This window comes from Gorilla gorilla, chromosome 11 (assembly GCF_029281585.2).
Source record: "Gorilla gorilla gorilla isolate KB3781 chromosome 11, NHGRI_mGorGor1-v2.1_pri, whole genome shotgun sequence".
Classification (NCBI taxonomy): Eukaryota; Metazoa; Chordata; class Mammalia; order Primates; family Hominidae; genus Gorilla; species Gorilla gorilla.
The window spans coordinates 121209700-121237333 of record NC_073235.2 but is presented as its reverse complement, the minus strand read 5'-3'; the positions used below and the strand labels follow the sequence as shown (position 1 = coordinate 121237333).

Here is a 27634-nt window from a genome sequence, read left to right as displayed (position 1 = left end):
ACCTCCTATTCTGCAAAGTGGAATACTTGTTCTAAGATACTATGTGAGTTTTCTTGTTAGTGAATGAGATACTCCTATGAGTCCTTGGATAGTAATACTGGTCAAGGCACCATAGACAGCATAGGCAAATGTATATAGTAGTCCCCCCTTATGCATGATTTTACTTTTTATGGTTTCAATTACCTATGGTCAACCTTGGTCCAAAAATGTTAAATGGAAAATTCCAGAAATAAATAATTCATAAGTTTTGTTTTGGTTTTGAGACAGGGTCTTGCTCCAGCCCAGGCTGGAGTGCACTGGTGTAGTCATAGCTCACTGTAGCCTCCAACTCCTGGGCTTAAGCAGTCAAGCCTCAGCCTCCCAAATAGAACTACAGGCATGTGCCACCATACCTGGCTAGTCTTGGCTATTTTTATTTTTATTTTTATAGGGATGCAGTCTTGCTATGTTGCCCAGGCTGGTCTTGAACTCCTGGCCTCAAATAATCCTCCCACCTGGCCTCCCAAAGTGCTGGGATTATAGGCGAAAACTACTGCACCTGGCCCTAATTCATAGGTTTTAAATGGTGCACTGTTTTGAGTAGCACAATGAAACCTTGAGCTGTCCCATTCCATCTGGCCTGGGATGTGAATCATTCCTTTGTTTAGTGGCTCCACACTGTATATGCTACCCGCCCATTAGTCACTTAATAGCCATCTTGGTTATCAGACCAACTGTGAGAGTATTGCTGTGTTTATATTAAGTAACCCTTATATTACTTAATGATTATCCAAAGCACGACAGTAGTGATGCTGGCAATTCAGATGTGCCAAAGAGAAACTGTAAAGTGCCTCCTTTAAGTGAAAAGGTAAAAGCTCTCAACAAAGAAAGAAAAAAAAAGATTTTTTTTTTGAGATGGAGTCCCACTCTGTCATCTAGGCTGGGATGCAGTGGCATGATCTTGGCTCATTGCAACCTCTGCCTCCTGGTTTCACGCAATTCTCCTGCCTCAGCCTCCTGAGTAGCTGGGATCACAGGTGCGTGCCATCACACCCAGCTAATTGTTGTATTTTTAGTAGGGATGGGGTTTCACCATGTTAGCCAGGCTGGTCTCGAACTCCTGACATCGTGATCCGCCCACCTCGGCCTCCCAAAGTGCTGAGATTACAGCCATGAGCCACTGCGCCCGGCCAGGTTTTTGTTTTTTTGAGACAATCTTGCTCTATTACCCGGGCTGGAGTGCAGTGACACAATCTCAGCTCACTGCAACCTCCGCCTCCCGGGCTCAGGCGATCTGTCCACCTCAGCCTCCCAGGCAGCTGGGACTACAGGCATTCACCACCGTGCCTAGCTAATTTTTGTATTTTTTGTAGAGACGGGGTTTCACCACGTTGCTCAGGTTGGTCTCAAACTCCTGAGCTCAAGCGATCTGCCCGCCTCAGCCTCCCAAAGTGTTGGGATTACGGGTGTGAGCCACTGTGCCCGGCCAATAAAAAGAATCTTATGCTGTGGTTGCGAAGATCTATGGTAAGAATGAATCTTCCATCCATGAAATTGTGAAGAAGGAAAAAAAAAATGTATGTTACTTTTTGTGTTGCACCTCAAACTGCAAAAGTGTAGCCACAGTACAGGATAATTGCTTAGTTAGAATGGAAAGGGCAGGTCGGGCACGGTGGCTAATACCTGTAATCCCAGCACTTTGGGAGGCAGAGTCAGGTGGATGGCTTGAGTCCTGGAGTTCAAGACCAGCCTGGGCAACATAGCAAGATCTCATCTCTACAAAAATTAGCTGGGTGTGGTGACATGTGCCTGTCATCCCAGCTACTTGGGAGGCTAAGGTGGGAGGATCGTTTGAGCCTGGGAGGCAGAGGTTGCAGTGAGCCGAGATCACACCACTGCATTCCAGCCTGGGCAGCAGAGCAAGCCCCTGTCTCAAAAATAAAAATAAAATAAAGTAGCATTAAATTTGTGAGTGGAAGACATGAACAGAATTTGTTCCAGTTGCTGGCAATTGAGTTCAATACCATCTGTGGTTTCAGTACTATCTGTGAATTCCATCATATTCATTGTGGGTCTTAGAACATGTACCCTGAAGATAAGGGGGAACTACTGTATCTAGAATATTGTCAATCCCAATAAGGATTAATTGCTGTCTTTTTTGGTGTGGAAAAAATCTGATGTAATCAATTTGCTACCAAATGACTGGCTTCCTCAAGGGATGCCCTTGGATCAGGGTCTCAGTCTTTGCTGTTAACCAACAGGACATTCAGCAGCCACAGTAGATAAACCTTGGTGAAGGGGAACCCATTTTTTATAGCTTCTGTCTGCCACCATGGCTGTTACATTATTCATGGTCCCTTTGTGGAAATAACGGAATGTCTAAGGACAGAGGCTGGCTGACATGCACTGGACAAGTTATCCTGCTGATTGTTTAGTGTCTCTTTAGTGTTGTTCTCTGGTGAGCATTAACATGTAAAACAGATCACTCTTTGTACATACTCCCATAAGTCTGTCCATATACCTCTTCCATAAATCATTTCTTTCCAGTCTTCCAGGCTTGCTCGTTCCAAGCCCCTATTTGTCCAAATCATTTGCCACAACCCAGGAGTCCATGACCCACTTCTCTCTCCATACAAAGTAGATGATGAGATGCATCCCTCCAAGCTCTGCACAATGGAGGATTTCCCCTCACAACTGTCTTTCAAGGCAGTCTCTAGTGGGACTATAGTGCAACAGTAGTTTATTTGCAGTTTGTACCGATGTACCAAGATGACCTATGCATTAATCAGGCCAGGTTTATTCCTCGTTTCAGCTTGACGTAGGAAATGCCCCTAACGCTTGTTCTTGTCATCTCTTTCTTACTTGGGCCCAATTCCAATATACCTGCTTCCATTTTATGATGAATTGCTGTTGTACTCTCCTGGTCTTATGACTTCATGGGTGTGATAGCGCTTAGCTCCTGATGGTTAGCTCTGGTTGCACAGTCCCTTGATGACCATCAGTCAGATGCTCTGTCTCTTCCAGGGCTTAATAATATGCCAAGAGTAGTATGCCATACTTTACAGATGAGGTATAATTTTTGGCTGCAGACAGCATGGTCTTGCTTTACAAGGTCTGGGCTGCAACTCTCCTGTGGGTGACTCTACACATTGTCTTTGTCCTTTAAGTTGGTAATTGGCTCAACTGAGCCTGTCTTCTCTCTTGAACACATAAATACTCAGCATCAACCAGTCAATTCCATAGTCTTTTTGATGATTATTTACCCGATATCACCTACATCTTATCTGTTGCTGTATCCAAACCACTCCAAAATTTAGTGACTTGAAATAGTAACTATTCATTTTTGCTTATGAATTTATGGTCACCTGGGTGGTTCTGTTTATCTGGGCCCAGTTTGGCTCATAGTACCTGGATTCTAATTTTGTTACGCCTCTGTAGTCAGTTGATGGTTTGGCTAGAGTTTGACTGGTCTAGGATGGCCTCACTCATATAACTGGCCATTGAGTGGTGGGGGTGATTGGGCCATGTGTCTTCCACTGTTAACAGGCTAGCCTGGGATTATTCACATAGCAGTGGCAGGGTTCCAAGAGAGTGAGTGGAAACCTGCAGGGCACCTTTAGACTTAGGGTCAGAACTCACACACTGTTAACTTCTGTCACATTGTTTTGGGAAAAGGAAATCACAGGACTAGCCCCATTAAGGGATGAAGAAATAGACTGAATTTATTGATTAGAAGCTTGAATATAGGGAGTGAAATAATTTGGGACATTTTAAAAACAACTTTATTAAGCTACAATTTACATACCATGTAATTGACCCATTTTAAGGGTATATAAGTCAATGATTTTTAGTAAATTTTTTTAGTTATATTACGTCATCATTATCTAGTTTCAGAACATTTCCATTACCCCAATACGATCTATTGTGTAATCATTCTACCACATTTCTAAAATACTGGAGATACTGCGTGAGCCCTATCCTTCTCTAACTTATTTCATCCTAATTCACCATAGGTGAAAATCTTAGCGATTGTAACACTATAAGATGTCAGAGGTATTACTATCAGCAACAGAATTTCTGTTGCCATTGCCAAACAAGGGTCCAATTCCAGAATCCTATCCTTAGAGTGTGCTTCCTAGGCCCACTTTTAGTACCAACTGTTGTAGATTATGTTCCCCAGAAGCAGAATCTGAAATGGAGATTAGTGTGCATGTGAATTACTAAGGAAGTACTCCCAGAGAAGATAGTGAAGGGAGTAAGGAAAGCAATATAGTTAAGGGCAGGAAACAAAGCATGGATGTGATCCTGGAGAAGTCACACAAGGACATGAAGGTTAGTCTTCATCCTGATATTAGAGAAATCTGTTACGTAGCTTCCACCATAAAGTTGTTTTAATCCAAATCAAGAGAGCTGGGCTTCTCTACTGTAGCGCCCGGCCTTGTTTGTGACTCTGAGATTACAGGCAAAGTATCTCTAGTAACTTGAGGGCAGTCCAGTGAAGAAGAGCCCTTGGTACTGGCTATCAAAAACATAAGTTGGTGTGAAGATATGGAAGAGAGAATATAAAAATGAGTCAGTGGGAATCTAGGTGGAGCACACTTAGGCATTGTCTGCCACAGGCTTAGTTCATGATGGTTCCCCTTAAATTAGCACTGTTAAAGCATGAACATTTATTTGAATGGACACTCTCTACTTATATGGGTTGAGGTATTTGAAAATAATACAGGGGAGAAAAGGGCTTTTAAAAGAAATTTTAACATTGTATTCATGATCCTAAAGAATTTTAATCAATATAAATTAAAATGCTGTTGCCGCTTAGCAAATAGTATTGCTATTCATGTGGAATACATAGTTTTGATTTTGATTTTTCTTTTCCTTTTTTTTTTTTTTTTTGAGATGAAGTCTCGCTCTTGTCACCCATTCTGGAGTGCAATGGCGTGATCCCTGGCTCACTGTAACCTCTGCCTCTGGGTTCAAGCAATTCTTCTGCCTCAGCCTCCTGAATAGCTGGGATCACAGACGCCTGCCACCACTCCTGGCTAATTTTTTTTTTTTTTGAGACAGAGTCTCGCTCTGTCACCCAGGCTGGAGTGCAGTGGCGCGATCTTGGCTCACTGCAGGCTCCGCCTCCCGGGTTCACGCCATTCTCCCACCTCAGCCTCCTGCGTAGATGGGACTACAGGTACCCGCCACCACGCCCAGCTAATTATTGTATTTTTAGTAGAGACGGGGTTTCACTGTGTTAACCAGGATGGTCTTGATCTCCTGACCTCATGATTCGCCCGCCTCGGCCTCCCAAAGTGCTGGGATTACAGGTGTGAGCCACTGCATCCAGCCCACTCCCAGCTAATTTTTGTATTTTTAATAGAGATGGGGTTTCCCATGTTGGCCAGGCTGGTCTCGAACTCCCAACCTCAGGTGATCCGCCCGCCTCGCCCTCCCAAGCTGCTAGGATTAAGGCTTGAGCCACCGTGCCCAGCCTAATTTGTTTTTCTTTGTAAACCTATAAACTGCCAAGCTTGAACAGTGTACTTTTTTTTTTTTTAAGACTAAGTCTCACTCTGTTGCCCAAGCTGGAGTGCAGTGGCGCGATCACGGCTCACTGCAACCTCCACCTCCCAGGTTCAAGTGATTCTCCTGCCTCAGCCTCCCGAGTAGCTGGGACTACAGGAACGCGCCACCATGCTTGGCTAATTTTTGTATTTTTAGTTGAGACGGGGTTTCACTATGTTGGCCAGGCTGGTCTCGAACTCCTGACCTTGTGATCTGCCCGCCTCAGCCTCCCAAAGTGCTGGGATTACAGGAGTGAGCCACCGCGCCTGGCCACAGTTTACTTTTTAATTGATTCTTTTGGTCTTAGTAGCTGAATCATTTTATCTGGTCTTGCTTTTGGCCAAGGAAATCTAATAATCTTGCTGTCTCTGATTTGACTTTTATATAAAGAAAAATGCTCCTTTACTTTTACTTTTGCTAAGTTATCAGAGTCATGGATTGGATTGGCTCTTGAGATGGTAATTAAAGATTATTTTTGTAATTTTCATTTGTTTAAGTCATTGACTTTTTGAGACTAACAATCTTGTAGCTTAATTTTCAAGCATATCAATGAATTTGGCACTTTAAATGTAAATGTTTTAATGACAACTATTTAAAATTAAGAACAATATTTTTATACACCTGTACTATATTGATGTAAAATTATTAACTATAGGAACAACAAGGCCATGACAGATCCCTCCAGAAAGTATTTAACCAGCAGTAGAGAAAAGCAGCTGAGTTTGAAACAGTCAGAAGAGAATAGGACATCAGGTAAGTGTTTGATCTTACAATAAATAAGGTGCTCATTTATTATATATTTATTAGATTAGAAATAAAAACCTAACCCATCTGTACATTCTTTTTATTTTTATTTATTTATATATATTTTTTGAGACGGAGTCTTGCTCTGTCGCCCAGGTTGGAGTGCAGTGGCACAATATCGGCTCACTGCAACCTCTGCCTCTCGGGTTCAAGTGATTCTCCTGCCTCAGCCTCTCAAGTAGCTGGGACTACAGGTGTGTGCTATCATGCCTGGCTAATTTTTGAATTTTTAGTGGAGACGAGATTTCACCGTATTGGCCAGGCTAGTTTCAAAATCCTGAACACAAGTTATCCACCTGCCTTGGCCTCCTAAAGTGCTGGGATTACAGGTGGGAGCCACCACGCCCGGCCTAATCTGGTGTTAGCTATTGGGTGCCAATTTGTACCCAGTACTTGGCTAAAGTATTTTAAAGTATTAGAAATCCAGGGAATTTGTATTCTGTTTATAAAGAATCCAATCTTTACCTTATTCTTCCCCTATTTGACTGCCTAGAATTAAGCTGTTTCATTGTCAAAGTACCAGGACCATAGAATGAATTAGAGGAGTAAAGTGGTTGAAATTAAAGTGCATCAGTGTTAGTGCTTATTAGAAGCTTCAGAAGATCTTGAAATTATTGTCTGAAGCAGTTTTTTAAACTTAACCTTCTACTCTGTTTTTACAAAAACATTTTTGTCAGATGTTTCCCACACTTAACGTATCTGTTCGATTCTCTGAAATCCTTAGAGAGTCCGTTATCTGGTATTAACTTGAGTATTATGTCAACTTTAACTTGAAGTAAGCTAAAATATGGCATGATTTTGATAAATTGATAGTTTAAGAGAATCCAGTTGATCAGGACCCTAGGAATATTCTTCTTTTAGTGGTTTGGGATTGTGACATTGACTCCTACAGAAAGAAATATCACATGTAAGTCTTACCTCTGAAATAATAATATTTAGAAGATATAAACTCTGCAATATTATTGTCTCTCAGCTTTTATAATCAGCCTATAGTTAAAAAACAGAAAACATAAGCTGTAATAAGCCTTAACAATGCTGAAGTTAAGGTACATCTCACAAAATTTGATGTGGAGGAGAGAAGGAAGTGCATGGCCAAATGACAAGATTAGTGGAACAAAACGTAGACGTTTTAAATGTGTTAAAGTTACAGAGTTAATCGGTGGAAGAACTAAAGTAACACTACTAATGGTTGGAGAGAGGAGAACAAGAGTAGGGGTGATACTAATTTTCTACAATAAAGAGTCAATTGATACTGTTTAAAATGAGTAAATCAAGAAGTAGTAGAAATGTTATTAGCACTGTTGAAGAAATCAGAAAAAAAAAAAACAGTTTTTTTAAATCGTTAAAAAATAGAAGTACAACTTGTGGAACTTGGGGGCAGGAGAGGGTAGCTTTGCTATTATAGCTTCTTTCACGGTATTTTATCTTTTAACATACATGTGTACCGTCATACTTCAGAGATATTGCAGATGTAGTTCCAGACCACATAAATAAAGCTAATAGCACAAAAAAGCAAGAATGAATTTTTTGGTTTCCCAGTGCAATAAAAGTTATGTTTATACTATGCTGGAGTCAGTTAAGTGTGCAATAGCATTATGTCTAAAAAAAAAAAAATAAGGCACCTTTTTTTTTTTGAGATAGGGTCTCACTCTGTCGCCCTGGCTGGAGTTCAGTGGTGTGATCTTGCCTCACTGCATCCTTGACCTCCTGGGCTTAAGCTGTCTCCCACCTCAGCCTCCCAAGTAGCTGGGATTACAGGTGCACACCACCATGTCCAGCTAATTTTTTGTATTTTTTGTAGAGACATGGTTTTGCCGTATGGCCCAGGCTGGTCCCCAACTCCTGGGCTCAAGTGATCCACCTGCCTCAGCCTCCCGAAGTACTGGAGTTACAGGCAGGACCCACTGCACCCAGCCAGTCGTAATTTTAAAATAGTTTATTGCAAAAAAATGCTAACAATCATCTGAACCTTCAGAGGGTTGTAATCATTTTGCTGGTGGAGGGTCTTCTGTGTTGTTGGCTGCTAATTAGGGTGGTGGTTGCTGAAGGCTAAGGCGGCTGTGGCAATTTCTTTCTTTCTTTTTTTTTTTTTTTTTGAGACGGAGTCTTGCTCTGTCGCCCAGGCTGGAGTGCAGTGGCACGATCCTCGGCTCACTGCAACCTCCGCCTCCTAGGTTCAAGCAATTCTTCTGCCTCAGCTTCCTGAGTAGCTGGGACTACAGGCGCACGCCACTACGTGCAGCTAATTTTTGTATTTTTAGTAGAGATGGGGTTTCACCATATTGGCCAGGCTGGTTTCAAGCTCCTGACCTCATGATCCACCTGCCTCAGTATCTTAAAGTGCTGGTATTACAGATGTGAGCCACTGCACCTGGCCAAGGCAATTTCTTAAGACAATTTGTCACATCTCTGATTGACTCTTTGTTTCATGAAAGGTTTCTCTGTAGCATGTGATGCTGCTTGATAACATTTTACCCACAGAACTTCTTTCAAAATTGGGATCAGTCCTTTCAGACACTACCATTGTTTTCTCAACTAAATTTATGTAATATTCTAAATCCTATGTTGTAACTTCAACAATATTCATGGTTTCTTTACCAGGATTAGATTTCATCTCAGGAAACTTCTTTCTTTGCTCATCCGTAGGAAGCAACTCCACATCCATTAAAGTCTGATCATGAGATTGCAGCAATTCAGTCACATCTGCAGGCTCCACTTGTAGTTCTCTTGATATTCCCACAATATCTGCAGTTGACTGCATCTCCACTGATGTCTTGAACCCTCAAGGTTATCCGTGAAGGTTGAAATCAACTTCCAAACTCCTGTTATGGTTGCTATTTTGACCTCTTTTCATGAATTACAAGTGTTCTTAATGGTATCTAGAATGATAAATTCTTTCCAGAAGATTTTCAGTTCACTTTGCCTAGCTCCATCAGAGGAATCACTGTCTGCTGTAGCCTTCTGAAATGTATTTCTTAAATAGTAAGACTTGAAAATTGAAATGACTCCTTGATCCATGGGCTGTAGAATGGATGTTGAGTTAGTAGGCATGAAAACAACATTATCTTTGTATGTCTCCATCAGAGCTCTTGTGTTACTAGGTGCATTGTCAAGGAGCAGTAGTATTTTGAAAACGATCTTTTTTTCTGAGCATTGGGTATCAGTAGTGGCTTAAAATATTGATTAAATCATGTTGTGAACAGAAGAGTTGTCATCTAGGTTTCGTTGTTCCATTGCTAGAGCACAGGCAAGTAGATTTAGCATAATTCTTAAGGGCCCTAGTATCTTCAGTATGGTAAGTGAGCATTGGCTTCAGCTTCAAGTCCTCAGCCGCATTAGCGCCTAGCAAGAGAGTCAGCCTGTCCTTTGAAACTTTGAAGCTAGGCATTGATTTCTCTCTAGCTACGAAACTCTTAGATGGCATCTTCCAATATAAAGCTATTGCAGCTACATCGAAGACCTGTTGTTTAACGTAGCCACCTTCATCAGTGATCTTAGCTAGATCTCAGTAACTTGCTGCAGCTTTAATATCAGTAGTTGCTACTTCACTTTGTACTTTTATATTATGGAGATGGCTTCTTTTTTTAAACCTGATGAACCAGCTCTTACTAGCTTCACATTTTTCTTCTGCTTCTCTCAGCCTTTATAGAATTGAAGAGAGTTAGACTAGACCTTTACCCTGGATTAGGCTTTAGCTTAAGAGAACGTCGTGGCTGGTTTGATCTTCTGCCGAGACCACTAAAACTTTCTCCACATCAGCAATAAGGTTGTTTTGCTTTGTATTTCACGTGTTCACTTGAGTAGCACTTTTCATTTCTGTCAAGAGCTTTTCCTTTGCATTGACTGTTTGGTGCAAAAGACCTAGCTTTCATCCTGTCTCAGCCTTTGATGTGCCTCCCTGACTGGGCTTAATTGTTGCTAGATTTTTATTTAAAAGGAGATGTGCACCTCTTCTTTTCACTTAAAAACACAGAGGTCATTGTAGGGTTATTAATTATCCTAATTTCAATATATTGTCTCAGGGAATAGGGAGGCCCAGGAAGAGAGACAGAGATGGGGTAATAATGACAATTTGGTGGAGCAGTCAGATAAATTGAGTTCGCCATCTTATATGGGTGCAGTTCGTGGTACCCCAAAACAGTGACAACAGTAACATCAAAGATGACTGATCGCAGATCACTGTAATGGATATAATTAAAAAGTTTGAAACATTGCAAGAATTACCAAAATGTGACATAGACATGAAGTGAGCGAGCGTATACTGTTGGGAAAATGGCACTGATAGACTTGCTTGGTGCAGGGTTGCCACAGCCTTCCATTTGTTTAAAAAAAAACATACAAAAAAACCTGCAATATCTGTGAGGCACAATAAAGCAAAGAGCAATAAAATGAGGTATTCCTGTATTTGATGAGAAGGAAAAAGAGTTAAATATAATCAGGACTAATGTATACTTTTATTATTAAATGAACTTGAATGGTTGATTTAGGAATTAAGTTTTTCCTTTGTTCATTTGTTTTATAGGGCTTTTACCTTTACAGTCATCATCCTTTTATGGTAGCAGAGCTGGATCCAAGGAACACTCTTCTGGTGGCACTAACTTAGACAGGTATGCATTGGTTATATGACTTGTGAAAAACTTAGGAGTTCTTTTTTTCAGAATATTGAATGATTGGATAGGTTATGTATTATCCTCTTAAGTGAATATGATAATTTAACAAAATTGATGAGACTCATAGAATCCTGACATGTTAGTTAGAAAGTATTCTAGAAATGAGCTGAGCACAGTGGCTCACACCTGTAATCCCAGCACTTTGAGAGGCTGAGGTGGAAGGATCACTTGAGCCTTGGAGATCAAGGCTGCAGTGAGCCATAATTATGCCACTGTACTCCAGCTTGAGCAACAGAACAAGACCCTGTCTCAAAAAAAAAAAAAGAGACAAGATCTCACTGTGTTGCCCAGCCTGGTCTCAAATTTCCTGACTTGAAACGATCCTCCCACCTCAGCCTTCCAAAGTGCTAGGGTTACAAGTGTTGAACCACTGCTCCTGCTCCTGGCCTCTACAGAATTTTTTTTTTTTTTTTTTTGAGACCAAGTCTCGCCCTGTCACCCAGGCTGGATAGAGTACAGTGGTGCTATCTTGGCTCACTGCAGCCTTGCCTCAGCCTCCCACATAGCTGGGATTACAGGTGCCTGTCAGCACACCACGCTAATTTTTGTAGAGACAGGATTTTAGCATGTTGACCAGGCTGATCTCAAACTCCTGACCTCAAGTGATCTGCCTTTCTTGGCCTCCCAAAGTGTTGGGATTATAGGCGTGAGCCATCGCATCCGACCACTCCACAGAAAATTTTTAAAAAATTAGCTGGGCATGGTGCCGTGTGCCTGTAATGATAGCTACTTAGGAGGCTGAGTTGGGAGGTGCTCTTAAACCTGGCTCTGGGAAGTTTTGTAGTGATGCCATAGATTGCGACTGACAATATTATCAGACTGTAGACCAATATATATTCTACCATCCCATGTGGATGAACATACTAAGATCTCTCCTCTGAAGCATTTTTATTTTCCTTTTGTTGCTGTTGTATTTGTTAAGCTACATTTTAAATATTTAGGAATTTCCCTTAAAAATCAAAAGCTGTATTACAGCAGTGAATGTCTTTTATTAATAAATTGGAAAAGGCTAGTTGGATATTTAATTGCCAATTCTATAGATAAGCTCTTTTTTTTTTTTTTCAGATTTATTGGGTATAAATACATAAGATACCTGCTAAGCACTTGTTGAGAACATGTGATCATGCAATGCAGCACAGAAGGGTTGATGGTTTTAAATGTAAAAAGTGAGGGTAATGGCAAATGCCCATCAAAGATAGACAGGATAAAGAAAATGTGGCATATATATACCATGGAATACTATGCAGCCATAAAAATGGATGAGTTCATGTCCTTTGCAGAGACATGGATGAAGCTGAAAACCATCATTCTCAGCAAACTGACACAGGAACATAAAACCAAACACCACATATTCTTACTCATAAGTGGATGTTGAACAATGAGAACACATGGACACAGGGAGGGGAACATCACACACCGGGGCCTGTCATGGGGTGGGGGGCTAGGGGAGGGATAGCATTAAGAGAAATACCTAATGTAGATGATGGGTTGATGGGTGCAGCAAACCATGATGGCATGTGTATACCTGTGTAACAAACCTGCACATTCTACACATGTATCCCAGAACTTAAAATATAATTTAAAAAAAAAAAGTGAGGGTAATGGTAGTCTATAATATACATGCTATATAATGACCTATTAAGTCATATGTTTGTTTGTTTGTTTGAGATGGAGTCTCGCTGTATCGCCCAGGCTGGAGGACAGTAGGGCAATCTTGGCTGACTGCAACCTCTGCCTTCTGGGTTCGAGTGATTAGCCTGCCTCAGCCTCCCAAGTAGCTGGTATTACAGGCGCTCACCAACATGTCCAGCTCTTTTTTTGTATTTTTAGTAGAGACGGGGTTTCACCGTGTTAGCCAGGATGGTCTCGATTTCCTGACCTCATGATGTGCCTGCCTTGACCTCCCAAAGTACTGGGATTACAGGTGTGAGTGACCGCGCCCAGCCCATATTTGGTTCTTAATAGAATTTAATTCAAAGTGTTAAAAACATCTTGGTTATTTGTATAAAATGATTAAGGTAAAGAATTTGATATTATATATTTAGGTATATTCAGCCTTGGGTGGTATCTCAAGCACTTTATAGATTACAGTGGTAATTAAGTTATTTGAATTTAAGAGAGAGGAAGTTTGACATATTTCTGCTTATTAGAAGAGTCTTAAATCTAAGTTTTAAAAAAGCCTACATTTGGTTTGCAAATGATTTCCTACATACAAAATTCTTCTCAAAATAATAGAATGCACATATTCATTCCATATAGGAATGATTGAGGAAAGAAATCTTTTTAGTGCAAAGCTGCACTGAGAGATAAGGTGAAAATTTCCAGATTGGTGAGAAAACTAATAGTGTGCAAAGGCTAAAGCGGTAAGGAATGTGGAGAACACAAACGAGAGCCAGGTGTCAATAGCTGGGACTTCAAACCAGCACGAGATTGGGAACTAAATGTAAATTAAATGTAAAACTTAGAACTTGTTTTCTCATAAGAAGCTGGGTGTTTAGAATAGCTCTTTGAGCTAGTAAACCAGAGTGGAACACTTGTGTATAAGTGCTTGGGGTTGGAACCGTAAATATGCTGCTTTCCTACTCCCTGATTAGAGTGCAAAGACATGAAAATGGGACAACAATGATTAGCCTCTGCTTTACTGTTGTTACCTGCATGGGGCCAGAATTATGACCATTTAAAGTCCTATGCAGGGTAGACGGCCAGGCAGAAGTAACTACTAAGTCCTTGTCAAGAAGGCTTGATCGTGGAATATAGCAAGGAAACAGAGATGATAAAAGCAAATGAAATGAAGAGACTTACGCTGGTCTTCTTGGTGTACCCTCCATGTCTTAACAGTATTCTGGAAGAAAAGACTAAGGAAAATAAAGGCAAGGAAATTGGCAAAGAAGTAATAAGTGAAAATGGTGAAAGTCCTCACATCGAAAAGCCTCAAAAATACCAAACAACAAATACTTTTTAAAAAATCCACATTTTGTCAAAAAAGATGCTGGTGAAGTTGTGGAGAAAAAGAAATGTGTATACACTGTTAGTAGGAGTGTAAATTAGTTCAACCATTGTGGAAGAGAGTGTGGCCATTCCTCAAAAACCTAAAGACAGAAATACCATTCGAACCAGCCTGGGCAACATGGTGAAACCCCATCTCTACTAAAAATACAAAAAATTTAGCTGGGCATGGTGGCAGGTGCCTATAAATCCCAGCTACTCAGGAGACTGAAGCAGGAGAATCACTTGAACCTGGGAGGCAGAGGTTGCAGTGAGCCAAGATTGCACCACTGCACTCTAACCTGGGCAACAGAGCAAGACTGTCTCAAAAAAATAAATAAATAAATAACCATTCAACCCAGCAATCCCATTACTGGGTATATACCCAAAGAAATATAAACCGTTCTGTTATAAAGACCCATGCATGTATATGTTCACTGCAACACTATTCACAATAGCAAAGACATGGAATCAACCTAAATGCCCATCAGTGATAGACTGGATAAAGAACATGTGATACATATACACCGTAGAATACTATGCAGCCATAAAAAAAGAATGAGATCATATCCTTTGCAGGGACATGGATGGAGCTGGAGGCCATTATCCTTAACAAACTAACACAGGAACAGAAAACCAAATACTGCATGTTCTCACTTATAGGTGGGAGCTGAATGATGAGAACACATAGACATATAGAGTAGAACAACACACACTGGGGCTTGTTGGAGGATGGAAGGAGGGAGAGGATTGGGGAAAATAGCTAATGAGTACTAGGCTTAATACCTGGGTGATGAAATAATCTGTATAACAAACCCCCATGCCACAAGTTTACCTATGCAGCAAAACTGCACATGTACCCCTGAACTTAAAATAAAACTTAGAAAAAAATTTATATTGTAAAATTTTAGAAGCTACCAGAAAGAAAATACATCCTCTATAAAAGTGGAGAAATCAGATTGACATTAACACTATTGGAATAGGAAGCAGATAGTTAGATATTATTAGCAGAGTAACAGTATCAAAAACTTCTATACCTAGCTAAATTATATTTCAAGAATATAGACAAAGAATGCAATATGTATTTATTTATTTTTTAGACAGGGTCTCACTCTGTCACCCAGCCTGGAGTGTAGTGGCATAATCATGGCTCACTGCAGCCTCAGCCTCCTGGGCTCAGGTGATCCTCCCACCCACAACCCCTCCAGTAGCTGGGACTACAGGTGTGTACCACCACACCTGGCTATTTTTTTTGGTATTTTTCGTAGACACGGAGTTTCACCATGTTGCCCAGGCTAGTCTCAAACTCCTGGGCTCAAGTGATCCACCTGCCTCAGCCTCCCAAAGTGCTGGGATTACAGGCACGAGTGACTGCACCTGACCAAGAATGTTATTTTTCAGATGTGCAAAGACAGATAGAATTAATTCATCAAAAAGAAAACTGAACAAGGAAGGAGTGGTAAGAAAAATCAGTGAATAAAAACAATTTTAAAGTATATTTTTTAATCTAAATGTTTTTAAAGTTTATCTTTTAGCTAATAAGTGAATGTGGTAGAAAATTCAAATGACATAGGGTGAATACAGTAAAGAAGATCTTCTTTTCTTTCCTAATGCCTAGTTTTCATTTTCCCTTTTTAGACATAACCACTGTTACTATTAATAACATCCTTCTGGCCGGGCATGGTGGCTCGCGCCTGTAACCCCAGTACTTTGGGAGGCCAAGGCGGGTGGATCACCTGAGGTCAGGAGTTCGAGACCAGCCTGGCCAACATGGCGAAACCCTGTCTTTACTAAAAATGCAAAAATTAGGCAGGCGTGGTGGTGCGTGCCTGTAGTCCCAGCTACTCAGGACGCTGCGACAGGAGAATCACTTGAACCCAGGAGGCAGAGGTTGCAGTGAGCCAAAAACGCGCCACTGCACTCCATTCTGGGTGACAGTGCGAGACTCCATCTAAAAAAAAAAAAAAATAACATCCTTCCAGGGTTATTTTATGTATGTAAATACGTCTTGATATTTTCCATCAAAGGAGGATGTTGTTGGATTAAAAGCAAATACTTAATAAAACATTGGACAAAAGAAATACAGGAGTGGAGAAGATTCAGGGAAATTAAAATATTTCAAGCTTTAGTTTCAGAGGAGGCTGCAATTACATAGACATATTAAAAAGTTAAAGATGGATGGGAGTGGAGCAGTGGTTCACACCTATAATCTCAGCACTTTGGGAGGACTAGGTGGGAGGATCACTTGAATCCAGGAGTTCAAGACTAGCCTTGGCAAGATAGCAAGACCCCCATCTCTACAAAAACAGGAAAGGCTACATAACTAATCTAGGAATTTAATAAAACCTTGTAACAGCAACATGAGAAGAGAAAATTATAGATAGTTTTTCACATATGAACACAGAAAAATCCAAAATAAAATTTTAACAGTTGAATCTAATAGGGCATTGAAAATGATACACAGTGACCGAGTAGGGTATATCCCAGAAATGCAAAAGTAAAGATTAGAAAACTCTTTTGGGATTGTGGTAGATTTTTAAAACTATTTGATAGCCATTGATGATACCTACTTTTAGCATATTAGGAACAGAGCATTATGTTCCTAGTTTGATAAAAAGTTATCTGTCAAAAACTTAAATCACATTACAATTATGAAACTTTGAAAAGTATTCCCATCAAAGTCAAGAACAGGGTGATATTGTTCTGAAGGTTTTAGCCAATGCAGTAGGACAAGAAAATGAAATAAAGAGGTTTGGGGATTGGAAAGGGGAAAAACAGAATTGTCATAATTTGCAGACTGTGTGATCTGTTAAATATTTAACACAAAGAGAATCACCAGAGGTTATTAAAACAAATTAAAGTGCTCTAGGCCGGGTTCAGTGGCTCACACCTATTATCACAGTACTTAAGGGAGCAAAGGCAGGGGGATAGCTTGAGTCCAGGAGTTCAAGACCTGCCTGGGCAACATAGTAACATCCTGTTCTCCACAGAAAAAGGATGAAAAAAGACCCCCCTGCCAAAAAACAGCTTTATAAGGTTTCTGGAATACAAGATCAATTCACAAAATTAATGGTGTTTCTAAATCCAGCAATAATAAAATGTAAACTGAAACAGAAAACAGATTAAGTATTCCTAATCCAAAAATCTGAAATCTGAAATGTTCCAAGTTTCATTAGAAATTTTTTGAGTGCTGATATAATGCACGAAAGGTCATGCTCAAAGGAAATGTTCATTGGAGTGTTTCAGACTTTCAGATTAGGTATGATCAACCAGCGTAATACAAATACAATATTTCAAAATCTGAAATTCTTTTTTTTTTTTTTTGAGACGAAGTCTCGCTCTTGCCCCTCAGGCTAGAGTGCAGTGGCACAATCCTGGCTCACTGCAACCTCCGCTTCCCAGGTTCAAGTGATTCTCCTGCCTCAGCCTCCCAAGTAGCTGGGATTATAGGCGCCTGCTAATTTTTGTATTTTTGATAGAGACGGGGTTTCACCATGTTGGCCGTGCTGGTCTTGAACTCCTGACCTCAGGTGATCCACCCGTCTCGGCCTCCCAAAGTGCTGGGATTACAAGCGTAAACCACCGCGCCCAGCTCCAATTTTTGTATTCTTAGTAGAGAGGGGGTTTCACCATGTTGGCCAGGCTGGTGTCAAACTCCTGACCTCAGGTGATCCACCCGCCTTGACCTCCCAAAGTGCTGGGATTACAGGGCGTGAGCTGCCGCATCCGGCCCTGAAACTCTTCTTTCCAAGCATTTCAGGGATACTCAACCTGTACTATTTATAAGAACTACAAAATCAGTGAGATAGATAGGAATAAATCTAATAAAATATGTATTTTTATGAAGAAAAGGATTACTAAGGGACATAATGGAAGACCTAAGTAAACAAAGCTCAAGGATATCATTTATCCCCAAATTAATAAAAAAATTTAAGGTAGTTACAGTTGAAGTCTCACAAAGTACTTTTTGTGGAACCCCCGCCCATACAAAAAAAAAGAATCTAAACTTTTTTTTTTTTTTTTTTTTTTTTTGTGGTGGAGTTTTCCTCTGTCACCTAGGCTGGAGTACGGTCGCACAATCCTAGCTCACTGCAGACTCTAACTTCTGGGCTCAAGCAATCCTCCTGCCTCAGCCTGCCAAATAACTGGGACTACAGGTGTGTGCCACCGTGCTTGGCTAATTAAAAAAAAAAGAGAGAGATGGGGTCTTTCTATGTTGGCCAGGCTGGTTTCAAACTCCTCGCCTCTGGCAATCCTCCCTCTTTGACCTCCCAGAGTGCTGGGCTTACAGGCATGAGCCAGTGTGCTCAGCCTTAAATTCTATTTCTTATAAGTAAGCTTATAAGAATAGCCAAGATAATTTTGAAGAAGGCCTAAGAAGATGGGTTGAATGGCCAGATATTAAGACTTAATGTTGGTGCGGTGTGGTGACTCACCCCTATAAATCCTAGCACTTTTGGGAGGCCAAGGCAGGAGGATGGCTTGAGCTCAGGAGTTTGAGACCAGCCCTGGCAACATGGTGAGACCCTGTCTCTACAAAAAAAAAAAAAAAAATTAGCCACGTGTGGTGGCATGGACTTGTAGCCCCAGCTACTCAAGAGGCTAAGGTAGGAGAATCGCTTGAGCCCAGGAGGTTGAGGCTGCAGTGCGCTGTGATCACGCCACTGCACTCCAGCCTGGGCAATAGAGCAAGACCTTGTCTCAAAACTAGAAAAGACAACGTTAAGTGGTGGTGATTATTACAGGGGATGCATTAGAATTAATCATTAATCCCTGGAGCAAAATAAAGACCCAGAAACAATCTTGTGCATATATGGGGACTACTTGGATTGTGGTACAGATGAAATTAAAAATTAGTGTAGGATCCAGACTTTTTAGTCAGGTGGGGAAAAAATGAACAAATATTGCAGGCATAAAAAAGAATGAGTTCATGTCCTTTGCAGGGACATGGATGAAGCTAGAAGCCATCATTCTCAGCAAACTGATACAGGAACAGAAAACCAAACACTGCATGTTTTCACTCATAAGTGGCAGTTGAACAATGAGAACACATGGACACAGGGAGGGGACCATCACACAGTAGGGCCTGTTGGGGGATGGAGGGCAAGGGGAGGGGAGGGCATTAGGACAAATATGTAATGCACGCGGGGCTTAAAACCTAGATGGTGGGTTGATAGGTGCAGCAAATCACCATGGCACATCTATATGTAACAAACCTGTACATTCTGTACAGTATCCCAGAACTTGAGGTAAAATTTAAAAAATAAAATAAAATCTCTAGATCTAAAGGCAAGGAATGCATGGACAAAATCTGAAAGTAGCCTATTAGTCTGTTCTCACATTGCTATAAGGAAATACATGAAATGGGATAATTTATAAAGAAAAGAGGTTTAATTGACACACAGTTCTGCAGGCTGTACAGGGAGCATGGCAGCGTCAGCTTTTGGGGAGGCCACAGGGAACTTAGAATCATGGCGGAAGGCAAAGTGGGAGCCAGCACTTCACATGGTCAGAGAAGGAGGAAGAGAGTGAGAAGGGGGAGGTACCATACACTTTTAAATGACCAGATCTCATGAGGACTCTATCAGGAGAGCAGCACCAAGTTTAGCACCAGGATAGTGCTAAAGTGTTCACGAAGGATCCACCTCCATGATCCAATCACCTTCCACCAGGCCCCACCTCCAACATTGGGTATTATGACTTTACATGAGATTTGGGCAGGGACAAATATCCAAACTGTATCAGCTATTCTGAGGGACAGCTGGCCTGGTCTCTTCACCAAGTTGATGTCATGTCAAGTAAAGGTTGCAGGGAGTCAGGAGAGCACTCTTAAAGGTTATAAATGATTTAAGAGATATAAAAACCAAATGTAATATATGGACTTTGGTTGGATCTTGGTAAGAATAAACTGGGAATAACACTTTTTTGTAAAGCTGTTGGCAAGGGCCGGGCACGGTGGCTCACACCTGTAATCCCAGTACTTTGGGAGGCTGTGGTGGGCCGATCACCCGAGGTTGGGAGTTTGAGACAAGCCTGACCAACATGAAGAAACCCCATCTCTACTAATAATACAAAAAAATTAGCTGGGCGTGGTGGCGTACGCCTGCAATCCCAGTTACTCGGGATGCTGAGACACGAGAATCGCTTGAACCTGGGAGGTGGAAGTTGCAGTGAGCCAAGTTCGCTCCATTGCACTCCAGCCTGGGCAACAAGAACAAAACTCCGTCTCTGGGGAAAAAAAAAAAAAAAAGCTGTTGGCAAGGTTTAAATATGAGTCAGGTATTAGATGATGATAATAAAGAATTGTTAACTTTGAAAAAAAATTAACAAATATAAAAATTAAAAGAAAAAATTGGCCAGGCTCAGTGGCTCATGTCTATAATCCCAGCACTTTGGGAGGCTGAGGTGGGTGGGTGGATCACATGAGGTCAGGAGTTCGAGACCAGCCTGGACAACATGGTGAAACCTCGTCTTTACTAAAAATACAAAAATTAGCCAGGCATGGTGGCACACACCTGTAATCGCAGCTACTCAGGAGGCTGAGGTAGGAGAATTGCTTGAACCCGGGAGGCAGAGATTGCAGTGAGCCTAGATCGCACCATTGTACTCCAGCATGGGTGACAGAGCAAAACTCTTTCAAATAAAGGAAAAAAATAATGCAGGAATTTTCAGAGCATTGAAAAAATGACAGGAGGCCTGGAGTGGTGGCTCACGCCTGTAATCCCAGCACTTTGGGAGCCTCAGGTGGGTGGATCATGAGGTCAGGAGTGCAAGACCAGCCAGGCCAACGTGGTGAAACCCCGTCTCTACTAAAAATACAAAAATTAGCCACTGCAACCTCTGCCTCCCCAGTTCACGCTATTCTTCTACCTCAGTCTCCCGAGTAGCCAAGATCCCGCCACTACTGCACTCCAGCCTGGGACAGAGGGAGGTTGCAGTGAGCCAAGATCCCGCCACTACTGCACTCCAGCCTGGGACAGAGGGAGACTCTGTCTCAAAAAAAAAACAACAAAAAACAAACAAGAAAAAACTGACAGGAGTGTGAGGAATTACCAAACCGAGAAGGGAGGAGGAAATCCAGAGTTCCCAAGCACGTTGGCTGAACCAGAAGAGATTGCTGAAAGACCAAGCAGTGCTTTTGACACACTCATGAGTCTAGAAGGACAATAGAGGCTAGGACCTACCAATATAGGGAGCCTAGTACATTACTCCACATATTTCAGTGTGTACTGAAGGGTTCCCCCTGGGAATAAGGATGAGCTAGAAGTAAGCCAGCCTTTCTGTGAATTTTATTAATCTGTATGGCCCACTTATTGCAAGCACTGAAATTTAATTAAGTTGATTATAAGTGGCTAGTATCCTAGATGATTGACAGAATAAATGTACTAAATGAAAATTCTCTCTGGGGGAAGACATTTTCCTACACCTCAACATATTTCTATAATTCTTAGATGTACATTTTTTCACATTAGTATTTACAATGGAAGTATATCAGATATTGTGACATCTTAAATTGCTGCCAGGAGGCAGTTGTAACATAGTTGGCATTACCTGCACATTAGCAGACTTGGTTGTCATTTGTGGTATTACTGAAAAACTATATTTTTTAGTCAGACCACTTAAAATGACCACTTAAGAAAGGGCAGCAAATTCTAGTTGTGATCTGAAAATCTGTGGGCAGCTTTTGGTAAGATTAAGATAACCTCAGTATTAGACCTTGCCAAATGAATGTCGTTGGCTTAGAAGAAAACTCCCGGAGACATAGTGTGGCACTATTTACTATCTAGAAATGCAGCATCATCACACTGTGGGCTTAATTGGAGAAAAAAAAGAAAAGAAAGAAAGAAGAAATACAACATCACCTTTGTTTTTAGTAGCACAGGTAGCAGCACTTTTTGGAAAAACTGAAAAATCTATGACCCTGGGTGGGAAAAATGATTCAGAAGATTCAGATTCTGAATGTGAGTTATTAGAAATATCTTAACCGGTTTTATATTTTCCTTTTTGTATAAGAGCAACATGATAAAAATGTGTATCTAGTTACATAAAAAGCTTCCAGTAAGAAGTAAAAATTCTAAGCCATAGAAGTCATTATATACTTTGGTTGACATTGTTTTTTCTTTCTTAGTACTACCTGAAATAAATGTTATGTCTTATAATTGGTTGTATCTTAGATTTGATTAAATACTGTTTAGTGTCCAGACATGCAGCGAGACAGGTCAACATGAATTATTACTAGAAGAAATAGTTTAGATCGGCAGTGGACCACAGGGCTCCACATATTCTGGAATTAATGAGTCAGTGATTATAAAAGAACAGTATTTAACACATCAAAAGAAATAAAGGAAATTTCTGTAGAAAACCTTAAACTGTGAAATTATCACAGATTTAAAAAAATCAAATAGAAAATCTAGAAATGAAAAATACAAAAACTCAAATCTGTTTTGGATTTTTTTTCCAGCATATAAAACATAATTGAGACCAGCCTGGGCAACATTGGGAAATCTCGTCTCTACAAAAAAATTAAAAATTAGTCAAGCATGATGGCATGCACTTTTGGTCCCAGCTACTTGGGAGGCTGAGGTGGGAGGATTGCTCAAGCCCAGGAGGTCAAAACTGCAATGAGCTGTGATTATGTCACTGCACTTCAGCCTGAGTGACAGAATGAGACCTTATCTCAAAAAAAAAAGGAGGGGGGGAAATAGTAATTGAGAGAATTAGTGATCTGAACGATGACTCAGAAGAAGCTCTAGAATAAAACATGAAAAAGAGTACAGGAGAGTGTAAGAGACATAATATAGTTAAAAGGTCTATTGTGTCTTATTAAAGTCTCAAAGAAGAGGGACATTGGGGTATAAACTGTATTTAAAGATATTGGCTGAGAATTTTCCAAAAGTGATAAAATCAGACTTTAGAATTAAGAAGCCTAATGAATACCAAGTAGGATTGAGAAAAAGAAACCTACCCTTAGGCATGTCATAGTGAAACTCTAGAAATAAAGACAAAGTCTCAAAAGCAACCGGGAGAAAACATTTCAGCTTCAAAGGAGCAAAAATATCTGACCTTTGACTTTTCTATAGCAATTGTAGAAGCCAGAAATATCTTCAATATGCAGAAATAAAATAACTGCCAACATAGAATTTTATTTGCTGTGAAAATATCCTATAGTTTCGAAGTAAAGGTGAAATAGACACTATCATACAAAACAAAATAATAACAGAGTTTACCCACAAATATGTACTAAAGGAAATGCTAAAGAAGTTTTTGGGCAGATGGAAAAAGAACTCAGATGAAAGGTTGGAGCTTTTCAGGAAGGATGAAGAGCAACAAAAAGTTAATATGCTGTCTATCTTGATAAATTCTGTTATAGAAAACAATAGTAATGTCTTGTTGGGTTTAAATGACAACAATAACGTATAAACCAGAAGTGAAGAAGGAAGACACAGAATAATTAAATGGAGTTAAATTGTTCCTAGTTTCTTTCATTATCCAGGAGAAGGTAAAAGAGTCAGCTACATTAGACTTCAATATATCAAAAATGCATGAGTACACAAATATTGTACTCTAGTTCATAATTTGTTTCTCACAGGAGTGTAGGGTTAGCAGTTCTGAAACCACCTCGTGTATACTTGGATTGAACAAGTAAACATTGTAGATATTGAGATCCAGGCTTGCAATGTCAGAGAAAGAAATAAGGAAAGGAAGAAAGCTAGTATGAACCTTTGGTGTTCAGTTAGAATCAGAGATGTTAATATGAACTCAAGGTTTTATATATGTAAATTCATGTATAGATTGATTCAAAATATACATACATGCATTTGTATGTCTTGGGTTACACACGTACATACATTTCCTAGCTCAGTCCACTAGGGGGGGTACCTTGAAGCAATTGCACCCAAGTAACTATGAGCACCCTAGTGCCAGACCCTGATTTTTTTATTTTATTTTATTTTACTTTAAGTTCTGGGACACGTGCAGAATGTGCAAGGTGTGTTAGATAGGTATACATGTGCCATGGTAGTTTGCTGCACCTATCAACCCGTCATCTAGGTTTTAAGCCCTGCATGCATTAGGTATTTGTCCTAATGCTCTCCCTCCCCTTGCCCCCCATCCCCTGACAGGCCCCCGTGTGTGATGTTCCCCTCCTTGTGTCCATGTATTCTCATTGCTCAGCTGCTACTTATGAGTGAGAACGTGCAGTGTTTGGTTTTCTGTTCCTATGTTAGTTTGCTGAGAATGATGGTTTCCAGCTTCATCCATGTCCCTGCAAAGGGCATGAACTCATTCTTCTTTATGGCTGCATAGTATTCTATGGTGTATATGTGCCACATTTTCTTATTTATCCCGTCTATCATTGATGGGCATTTGGGTTGACTCCAAGTCTTTGCTATTGTAAATAGTGCTGCAATAAACTTATGTGTGCATGTGTCTTTATAGTAGAATGATATATAATCCTTTGGGTATATACCCAGTAATGGGATTGCTGGGTCGAATGATATTTCTGGTTCTAGATCCTTGAGGAATCGCCATGCTGTCTTCCACAATGGTTGAGCTAATTTACACTCCCACCAACAATGTAAAAGCATCCCTGTTTCTCCACATCATTGCCAGCATCTGTTGTTTCCTGACTTCTTAATAATCACCATTCTAAATGGCATGAGATGGTATCTCATTGTGGTTTTGATTTGCATTTCTCTAATGACCAGTGATGATGAGCTTTTTTTCACATGTTTGTTAGCCGCATAAATGTCTTATTTTGAGAAGTGTCTGTTCATATCCTTCACCCACTTTTGGATGGGATTATTTGGTTTTTCTTGTAAATTTGTTTAAGTTCCTTGTTGACTCTGGATGTTTGTCAGATGGATAGATTGCAAAAATTTTCTCCCATTCTGTAAGTTACCTGTTCACTCTGATGATAGTTTCTTTTGCTGTGCAGAAACTCTTTAGTTTAATTAGATCCCATTTGTCTGTTTTGGCTTTTGTTGCAATTGCTTTTGGTGTTTTAGTCATGAAGTCTTTGCTCATGCCTATGTCCTGAATGGTATTGTCTAGGTTTTCTTCTGTGGTTTTTATGGATTTAGGTTTTACATTTAAGTGTTTAATCCTTCTTGAGTTAATTTTTTCGTAAGATGTAAGGAAGGGGTCCAGTTTCTGTTCTCTGCATATGGCTAGCCAGTTTTCCCAGCACCATTTATTAAATAGGGAATCCTTTCCCCATTGCTTATTTTTGTCAGGTTTGTCAAAGATCAGATGGCTGTAGATGTGTGGTGTTATTTCTGAGGCCTCTGTTCTGTTCCATTGGTCTATATATCTGTTTTGGTACCAGTGCCATGCTGTTTTGGTTACTGTAGCCTTGTAGTATAGTTTGAAGTCAGGTAGCGTGATGCCTCCAGCTTTGTTCTTTTTGCTTAGGATTGTCTTGGCTATACAGGCTCTTAAAAAAAAAAAGTTCCCTATGAAATTTAAAGTAGTTTTTTCTAATTCTGTGAAGAAAGTCAGTGGTAGCTTGCAGACCCTGATTTTTAAATACCATTATTCAGTACAAGAAAGCAGAGCTCCTTGAAATAATAGTTGATTCCAGGGCTAGAGCAGGGAAAATGCAAGATCAGTCTATAATATCTTGTGGTGCCAGAAAGTAAAGATATGCACAAAAAAGTATGAGGAAATGTCCGAAAGACACAGGAGCCAACCTGAAAGGGTTACCAATGGCCCAAACTAGAACAATTATAGTAACGAAATGATGATATTGGATTAAACCTATAGAAAAAAAATAAATATGTCTGAGTCCATACTGAAATGAATGAATGAATGTGTAGAGACTGAAGAGCTCTCCTAACAGAAGAATTCCTATTAAGAATTTCAGAGGGTTGTAGGAATAAAATATTACCTTAATGAAATACTGCAGTAATAATTGCAGTCAAAATCTATCATTGGGTGCTAAAATTAGTGGACAAAAGTTTGATGAGAAACAGGGTATTTGCATAGTCTCAAAAGTATCTCCCTATATTTCTTAATTACAAAAGGAAAAATGGTAACTTCACTGAGAGAAACCCAGAAGATACCTTAACCAAGAAATCAAGATTACCAACACCAGTAATAAGACATTGTCATTATAGACTCTGTGATATGATGCACTGAGGAGGTCACAATGTCACTTAGCTGTTATTGTTTGCTAATGCATAACCTCAATCCAATCATGAAAAAACATCAGACAAACCCAGTTGAAGGAAATAAAGTAAAATACCTGACCATTACTCTTCAAAATTGTCAAAGCCATTAAAAAAAGAAGAAATTGAGGATTGTACAAGTAAAGAAACATGACAGCTACTTGCACTGTGGGATCCTGGGCCAGAAAAAGGACTTTAGTGAAAATACTGATGAAATTTGAATAATATGTGTAGGTTACTAGTTAATAGTATTGTATCATTGTTAATTTCCTGGTTTTGGTCATTGTACTATGGTTATATAAGATTCTAATATTAGGAGTAGCTGGGTGAAAGCCATTTTGCAACTTTTTTGTAAATCTAAAACTGTTTCAGGCGAGGCGCAGTGACTCACGCCTGTAATCCCAGCACTTTGGGAGGCCGGGGCGGGTAGATTGCTTGAGCTCAGGAGTTCAAGATCAGCCTGGACAACATGGTAAAACCTCATCTCTACCAAAAATACAGTTAAAAAAAAAAAATTAGCAGGGCGTGGTGATGTGCATCTGTGATCCCAGCTACTTGGGAGGCTGAGATGGGAGGATCTCTTGAGCCTGGGAGGCAGAGGTTGCCGTGAGCCGTGATGGCGCCATTGTACTCCAGCCTGAGCAACAGAGTGAGACCCTGTCTCAAAAAATAAAACTATTTCAAAAGAGAAAGTAAGTGGTTAAACAAATTGTGGTATATTCATACAATGGAATGCTGTCTAGCAATAGAAAGGATGAGCTGTTTATATACCCAGCAGAATGGATGAATCTCAAAATAATTAGGCTGAGTAAAAGACCTCATAAGAAAGTACATATTGTAAGATTATATTTATATGAAATTTTAGAAAATGTAATCTATAGTGACAGAAAACAGATCAGTAGTTGCCTGGTCACAGAGACAAGGTCACAGGCAGAGAGGAGTGGGAGGAAGGGATACAAACGGGCACCAGGATACTTTTGGGAGTAATAGATATGTTCACTATCTTAATTCTGGTGATGATTTCATGAGTGTATATATGTCAGAACTTAAAGTTATACACTTTAAATGTGTGCATTTTATTGTATGTCAACTATACTTCAGTAAAGCTGTCTATTTTTAATGCATAATATAATTTTTAGGACATCCATTAAATTTCTGGACTGGGCATGGTTGGCTCACGCCTGTAATCGTAGCACTTGGAGAGGCCAGGATGAGAGTATCACTTGAGCCCAGAAATTTGAGACCAACTGGTCAACATAGCGGGACCCCATCTCTTCAAAAAAATACAAAAATTAGCCAGACATGGTGGTGCACGCCTGTAGTCCCAGCTACTTGGGAGGTTGAGATGGGAGGAATGCTTGAGCCCAGGAGTTAATATATATATATATGCCTATATTATTTCCAGACTAACGGAGGGGAGACAACGAAATAAATAGTTAAACATTCTAAAAGAAGGCATAAAGGAGAGAAAAAGGA

At 40.2% G+C, this 27634-nt stretch overlaps 1 protein-coding gene across 10 annotated transcripts in view; it reads left to right on the top strand.

Annotated features, from left to right (window-relative positions):
- Window positions 1-27634, top strand: part of USP37 (ubiquitin specific peptidase 37) — a 119118-nt gene that overhangs the window by 28347 nt on the left and 63137 nt on the right. For all 10 annotated transcript variants that reach the window (XM_055379579.2, XM_055379588.2, XM_055379577.2 and 7 more), the window contains 2 exons: window positions 6188-6285; window positions 10859-10943. In XM_055379579.2, the coding sequence (XP_055235554.1) occupies window positions 6188-6285; window positions 10859-10943 (183 nt within the window). The remainder of the gene's footprint in view (window positions 1-6187; window positions 6286-10858; window positions 10944-27634) is intronic.